Source organism: Urtica dioica, chromosome 6, assembly GCF_054948205.1.
Source record: "Urtica dioica subsp. dioica isolate 48M chromosome 6, U.dioica_male_clone48M_v1_H2, whole genome shotgun sequence".
Classification (NCBI taxonomy): Eukaryota; Viridiplantae; Streptophyta; class Magnoliopsida; order Rosales; family Urticaceae; genus Urtica; species Urtica dioica.
The window spans coordinates 27,486,211-27,494,306 of NC_142761.1; the positions used below are offsets into that span (position 1 = coordinate 27,486,211).

At 37.4% G+C, this 8,096-nt stretch overlaps 1 protein-coding gene across 1 annotated transcript; it reads right to left on the minus strand.

Moving 5' to 3' along the window:
* Nucleotides 1-3,791: 3,791 nt before the first annotated feature.
* GALK (Mevalonate/galactokinase family protein) lies at nucleotides 3,792-7,829 on the minus strand. Its single transcript, XM_089617058.1, has 13 exons — nucleotides 7,525-7,829; nucleotides 7,208-7,404; nucleotides 6,658-6,704; nucleotides 6,294-6,388; nucleotides 6,115-6,197; nucleotides 5,927-5,995; nucleotides 5,606-5,791; nucleotides 5,205-5,339; nucleotides 4,978-5,112; nucleotides 4,832-4,902; nucleotides 4,641-4,718; nucleotides 4,098-4,239; nucleotides 3,792-4,027 (listed from the first exon to the last, which is right to left on the minus strand). The coding sequence occupies exons 1-13, from the start codon at nucleotides 7,685-7,687 to the stop codon at nucleotides 3,917-3,919; spliced, it is 1,512 nt and encodes a 503-aa protein (XP_089473184.1). The 5' UTR covers nucleotides 7,688-7,829; the 3' UTR covers nucleotides 3,792-3,916.
* Between the last annotated feature and the right edge of the window lie 267 nt (nucleotides 7,830-8,096).

Here is an 8,096-nt window from a genome sequence, read left to right on the forward strand (position 1 = left end):
GTCTTAGAGCCAAAGAGCTAAAACAAATGCTAGGTCTAATGAGGACCTATAGGTGCCAAAACAAAAGAACAAAAAGGGTTAGAGAGCGAGAGAAAGGGTCGGCCAACTTAGAGAGAGAAGCTCTCAATCTCAAAATTGTGTGTTGTGAGTTGTGGATGAGGTGGGGTATTTATAGGAGGAGGATTACCTTCAAAAGGTAGTTTCCTCTTTTCTATAGAATATCACATATTCATGAGCAAATATTTGCTTTCCTTTTCCTTATGTCACACGTCCAAATGACCTTCTAGAAGGCCTTGGATTATTTTCCTCATTTGCTTCTCCCTTAGCCTTTGCCGAAATCCCACTTTCCTTCTAGAGGAAATTTGTTTCCTCTTTTTCTTTTGGCAAGTATCTTCATACTTCAATGCACAAAATAAATCTCTTATTCTCTCTATGTTGGACGAGCAAGGGCTTCTAGAATGAGCTTCTAGATGTTTCTTCATTTGTTCATGACGACATAATAAAAGCCCATCAAGAATTTTCAAGTAAAATTCCATGAAATGAAATTAATCCTCAAGGCTATTACTCTAATATGGCCGTGTGACACATTTCATTGTCATCATATGACAATGCCAAAAAAACTTATTTATTGACATTCATTTCATCATATCTCCAAAAAGACAAAATTACCATTTAGACAATTTTCATAAAACTTGTCTAGTTCTTGTTTTGACTTAGCTTCTAGTTTAACTAATCCTACTCTAATGACTTGTGGTAGTGACCTTATGCATCTAAATGAACAAAGCTTGAGCTAGCATACTTGGACTCAAAAGTTCACAAACCTTTTCCAAGTTCTAGCTGACTGTCAACTGACTCCACTAAAGAGTTGACACTGAAATCTCTCGGTTCAAATGAATATATTTTCTACTCAAGAATTCTACTTAATTGTAATGAGTGGATCCATTGAATATTATCTATGTTTACGCTTCATGAATATCATCAACTAGATGGGATTTACAAAATTACCATTTTACCTTTCTAATTGTTATTTCATCAACTCCTTTGTCGCTTGTGAATAAGTTAGAAGCAATGTATTGACGAGAAGCTAACAAGTCAGATTAATTCATCCAAAAGAGTCGTGACTCAATTTAGACACTGGCCAGTTCATTTATTCACATTCCAAGGAACAAAGCATGAGGTGATATACATTGCATTTCAACAATCTTGTACATGAATTCCATATCTATGAGATCTTCACAAAGTTACTCATGACATCTTCATAACTTAGTACTTCACCAATAGGTCCAATCTATATCACATAGTGAATCTAGAACTCCAACTTTCTCAAATGAGAATACGTAAGCTATGAAATGACATGTCTCATTTCAGGATTGAGGTAAGCACGATGCAATTCATACGTAGTGACTTCGAGACATAGAAGGTTAAATGGTTTGTTTTTATTTTATCTCTAGAAGTGCACTGGTCAATTCAGTACCTTCAGAAGATACCTAGGAAGAACTATAGAGTCTCTAAGTCTCAATGTTACATAACCAGACATCATAGATTCTCCTAACAATCATACTGAGATCAATAGTCCTTTGACCCTTAGATTGTGAATATACTGTTTTAAGCAAACCTTGAAGGGTTTGTTCATGCAAATCTATATTTGACTCTTCATTTGTTGTTAGGTTTGTTTAAGGAGTAAAGACTATAGTTTATCATAAAGCTTCAAACTGACAAGGAAGAATGAATGAACGTTTCAACTTTTATTAATTATTCAGCTGTTACAAGCAAGAGTCTTCGTGAGACTTCATTACATCAAATGTACATAAGTAATGACTACTACTCTTCTTGTGGGCACCATTGACAACAGAGCATGCCATCCACCCCCGGCCGATCGAGGAGCTCGGCAAGTCTCCGGGCCATGTCCTCACGGAGGGCGTCATCGGCACCATTGGCCGGTTCGAGGGGCTGTCTCTCATTGTCACAAGGCCGTTGTTCCTCTACGCGGTGTGCCAAACTTCTTAGGCCGTACCTCAAGCTAGTTGCTCAGCCGGCCGCGGAGGTAGCGGGCAAATGTCTCATTTGTCAAGAGTTTTGCCGACTAAGGTAGAGAATGAAAGTTGTGAGGGAACGAGCAGCCAATTAGGGAAGTCCCCTCCTTCTTGCTCCAAAAATTTTGTCGCTCATTTTCGGACAACTATTTAGGAGCTCTAGACGGTTCGACCCAAGGTCGGACCAAGTGGTCGCGTTAGAGCTCAGCGTCTTGAACTCGGTGACCCGAGTTCTCCCTAGATGAGGATGGTGTCTGAGCTTGTCGTTGTACTTAAAAAGGGTGATTAAACGATGAACTACAAAGGGGAAACAGAGGGGTTGCCTCTGTTTACCTCTCCGACGCCCAACATTAGTATCAGTGAGGTGAAAGAAAGGTGTTTAGGGGTGAAAGGCCAAATATGAGTGAAACGAGTGACTTAGAGGTTCAACAGCGTTTTAGGACTCAAAAAGGGATTCCCTTTGGAATAGAGTCGGGGTCTCTATTTATAGGGAGCGATGAGTGCTCGGGAGAAGGAGATGGTCGGCTGAGTGGATGGCCGAGCGAGCCAATGGCCGGGCAAGTGGATGGCCGACTAGGTGGATGGCCGACCGAATGGACAGCCGGACGAGTCCATGACCAATCGCATGGACAACCGAGCGAGCTAATGGTCGGTCGAGGGGCGTCCGTGCGAGTTGTAACGTCCGTGAAGCCGTTGTGACGGTTTTGTCCTCGTTGGTCCGGGACAGGCCAACAACAACACACAAACTAGAGCAACATCTTAACTGCATTCTAACCAACACAAACCAGACATATATATACATAAAAATGCAGTTTATCAAGCCACGTTTCTACCAAATAAAGCAGCAATGTTTAGATATTAGCAAACCGAAAAACTTTGCGATTTGAATTCTTGAAATACAACACATTTCTAAAAATTTCTATACCAAAACAATGTTATAAATCAACACATTTTTATAAAGTAGTCACAAAATTTGACAATCCACATCCATGAAAATAACAATCTCCATCAAAATTCATGGGAAACATTAAAAAAAAAATTAATTACAAAAAACTAACCTTTCGGCGTAGGTCTTTTCTAAACGGGGCCATGACGAATGCTCCTGACGTCGAAATCAGAGGAGCTAGAGGATTCACAGTCCTTAATAATTTGGCGTTTGGCAAAAGACTTTGGCGGCGCTCATAGCGTTCTCTTCTTTGATGTCGTTGATTTCTTCGTCACAAGAGCCTCCTTTTTCTCGACTACGACTATGGCGTCATGACCCATTCGTGGACTCTAATGCGGTGTTGCATGTGTCTCGGGCGGAGGGTTTTTGTGGGTGTTTGATGAGAATCTTGTTTCGAATGTTCTCTAGGTTTTTTGGTTTAATGATGGAAACAAGGGTGAAATTGTCATTAACAATTCGGCAAATTGAGGGTAAGAAATAAATTTCTCTCTGCTGACGAGGTCCTATTTGTGACTTTTTTTTTTAAATAAATAAAGTTGGAAAAATCCGATTTTTTATTATTAGAGTTGGAAAAATCACTTATATTTATCGACAAATATATAATGGGCTTGTACTATGGTCCATTGGAGCATTAATCCCATTTTCTTCTACGTTTGATAGCACATACAAAAAAAGAGAAAATCACAAAAATAACAACGGTCTTAGACTATTTTAGTTTTTAACGGTCTTAGACTATTTTAGTTTTTAAAGAACTCATGGAGTGTAGAAGGGTGACTGAATATATCAACAAGAAGAATATTCGAATATTGATAGACAGAAGCAGAATATACTTTATTGATCTATGCACCACATGTGAGATTTGAATAGATAGAGAGAAGGATAAAGAAAAATCAATTGTTCACTCGTAATCGTTTATTTATAATAACGTAGAAACATCTTAGAACTTGAAAATAGCAGCGCCACTTGATGGCTTGGAAGCAAAAACATAGAGGCCTAGATCATTGTTGTTGATCACTCCCTTTTCGATCCTCGATTGGTAAAAGTGTTCCTGATTTACATAAAAGTTAAACATCAGTGTGTGTATGTACATATATAATGAAAGCGTAAAAGGTCTATACCTTAAGGTTGAGGATAAATTGTGGGACAATACTCTCTCTCACCAAGGCAACAGCACAGCCTCCCCATCCTGCTCCTGTCAGCCTCGCCCCGAGAGCACCGTGCTCGCGACACACTTTCACCAGCTCTTCCAACTCCGGACAGCTAGTTTAATTGCACAAAATAGGAAGAAATTTAGATAGAAAAACATTTAAATGTGTCACATGTTTTCCTTATTTCAGAGTCATATTTTGTTTATTTGTGGTCTAACCGAACCCAACGGAAAGAATTCTTAGCTTCCACTTGGAGCCCGGATTTTAGTATGAAAAATTGTGTTTTGTAGTCGGAAGATTTGAGGTAAAATATTTAGATTTTTTTTTTTTTACTATCTTCTCATTCTTGTATCATTGTGTGTAGAATTTGAAGGACAAAAATGATAATAAAAGAAATATTAGTAACTTGAAATAAAGGAATATTCAGTCGAATTTCATATTCTTTCGCTTGCAACGAATAATTGAAATGATTTTGAGTTTTCGCATATAAATGTCTGCTATACTCGTCGTTACCTGCATTCATACAGGACGCTGCAGCTGTGGTGACTCTCGTTCATAAGGTCGCCGAGCTTCTTTAGCATGTCCTCCTCGCTGCCAGGAAACAGTAGAGAAGACAATTAATTTGAAAGAAAAATAATATTAAGATTAAAATTTAGAAGGGAACAAAAACTATTTTTAAAGGAGAAAAAGTGAATTACAAATACCCTAGATTTGAAGATACAGTGTCCTTGAAAGCGTACACTCGCTTAGCCTCAGAGTATACATGTGCAGCTCTCTGATAAACAAGAAAAGCATGTTAATAAGTATAATGAGAAAATGAACCAGCAATTTTCTCTTAAGAAGCATGTACCTGATGTAGCTTGAAGTGTTTTGCAGCCTTAAGCACATCCAATGAACTCGGAGAGTTCACCAAAACTGTAGGTAAGTTTTCCTCAATAATTTCTTCTACTTCTTCAGTGGTGTAAGGGTCTTCTTTCAATAATTCCTTCAACAGAATCATGATGAGTTGAATCAGCCATGCAACGTAAACGAATAATTAAATGTGTACTGTAGAAGAAAAAACATGCGAATAATTACCTTGACCGCCAGTACGGGATCATTAGACTTATGAGTGTCAGCAAAAGATAAACATAACCCTTCAACATCGGAAAGAGTTTTAACTATGGATACAGCATCTTTCGGCCTCATCCCAAGCTTTATACCGAGCACAATCTAAACAATCATGTCAACATCCAACAATTTTAAGTTCTGACATTTATTATAGATATATATATATATATATATATATATATATTATATACAATAAATTAGCTTTGATATTTAAAACATAACTAAGCTTTGATATAAGGGTTTCGTTACAATAAATTAGCTTTGATATTTGAAATACAAATCTTAGTTATTAAGTTCAGATCTAAGGTAAATTATGAATGCTATGCACTGAGAAACTATTGCATCCCAAAATATTATACGAAACTCACTGCAGCCAAGCGACATTCGACGACCCTGTTATTGTAATTTGTAGCAGCAGTGATAGCTTTCTGAGACTCTGCCAAAGAATGAGCAATAACAAAAGAACCTCCAGCTGGCAATTGAACATCAGTAGCACGAATGGGATTGAAATCAATAAGTTCTGCGAACCCAGTTTTGGCCATCACAGAAATAGCCTGCCAAAAGTAATACCGAGGATTACCCAGTGTCACATTAAAACAATACTGAGACATCCAAAATGTTAATTATTTATGGCTAATAGGAATTAATAGTGATGAAAATGTCAAAACTGAAACGTGTGAAGAGATTACCTGATCCATTCCACCAGACTGAGTTCCGATATGGCGCTCACATTCACATGTAAGTTGGGCAATTTCTTTCTGTTGATGATCAAATATATGCAGTTAATAGATCTACTCCTGCTAGGTTTGGATGATGCTTGTAGGCAACTTAGATACTACTCAATATGGTCATGTACGAAATAGTTAAAGTAATGAACCTTCGGAAAGTTCACATCAAAAGAAGCCATGATCGCGATTGTGGCAGAGCAAACAAACGCAGCGGAGCTAGATAATCCCGAGCCTATATGAAAATAAAACAGACACACGATTAAAACATATTTATTTCCTCTAAACACTAGAAAATTGGTCTCCGTATCAAGATTAACAGGAACTACACCTGTAGGAACTGTTCCATCCACCAGAATATCCAGTCCAACTGGCACATCAACATTTATTCCTTTTGATTTCGCATACTCGTAGTATCCCTTGTACCTATAGAACAAAAGGCATCAGTTTTTCACAGCTTTCATGTGCAATCGATAGATCCTAATCATTTTACACCATATAGTAAATGAGCAACCAAATCAGGATGAGATAATATAAGTTACAAGGTATTGTGAGAAATTATGTCACATATTACACATAAACGGTACATCAAAATGAGATCCTGGCTTGTCGTAGATAGTGGGCTTATTGAACAGTGTCAGACATTGTAAGTAGACTATGAATTTCTACTAAAAGACTGTAGCTTTAAGTCTCACCCGCAGATAAAGTAATGACCCCATCTGTGATTTTTTAAGTCGATCTCCTGCAAGCAAACAGTTCTCACTTCAACACACGAAATAAACTACAGTGACATCTTTTGGGTACAGCATAGAGATAGAAACTACACCATTAACTTTGGCCAGAAAGATAAATATCTAATCTTTTATGAACCTGGATCAGATCGAAGAACATCAATAAAAAAAGAGGATATCAAGATACAAACGCGCATACATGCACATAGAGATGCATCAGGGAATTAATACCAAATTAAGATCAGTAGAAAGTTCGATTAAAAGTACAACTTCACCTAATAAGTAATAGTAATTGAATCACGGAAAAACATTCACCCACTTGCATACGAACACGAGCACAAAAAAAATACACAATTTTACCTGATTGGGACCAGAAAAAATGTTCAGAGAAATAGCACAATAATTTTTTTTTTCAATCACGATCCCAAACATCGAAATAATCAAACAGCGAAACGACTTTTCATACACAGTACAGGCACAAATATAATATATAACCAAAGTCATTATTCAACACCTGATCAGGATCAGCAGGATAAGTACACATCTGGTACTTATCATTGACATTAGCGATTCTCAGAACCTTCTCGGATTTTCCATTCTCACCATCGTCGTCTCGTCTCCGAATCGCAATGATCGTGTCTTGCCTAATCGCCATAGGCAAAACAGAGTAACCTTCGTAATCTATGTGCTCTCCGATCAAATTTACTCTCCCTGGTCCAACGATTTTTCCATAATTAAATTACGATTTTTCCATAATTAAATTTCACTCAATCGCAAACATATACACTTAAGCACAGACACGCAACAATTTAGAATAGAGTGATAAGATACCTGGAGAGCGAGCGAAGACATGAGGTTGAGAACCGAAGAATTGAAGAAACTTGGAATTGAGGTTGTCGATTCGGAGCTGAGCTTCTTCGAGCAGTGATCCATGGCCGTACACAGGCTCCAATGTGGAGTACACGGGAATCGGAAGATCTTCATTTTTCGCCATTTTTTTCTTCCTTCAATCGGTGGAAGCTCTCTCTCTCTCTCTCTCTCTCTCTCTCCCTCGTTCTCCTTTTTTTCCCTTGAGAACCAGATACGATGATCTGATTGACTTAAAAAGCTATAGCTTTTTGTGCCGTTTGTTTTGGAACTTTTTGCGGCCGTAATCACATATAAATGGAAATATTAACTAAATTATATGGGTGGAAAAAAAAAATTAATAATATTTTGGGCTAACTTAATAAAAATCCTCAAATTGAAGTTTATTAAATTTTTTTATTTAGAAAAATTTGAGGTTTACTAATAAAGTAATGGAGAAGCTGTAAAAATAATTTATTTGTGGAGAGCGTCGCATATATAGAATTTAATAATAATTACAGTTGGGATTATGAGTCTTTTTACATTCAATAAAAAGA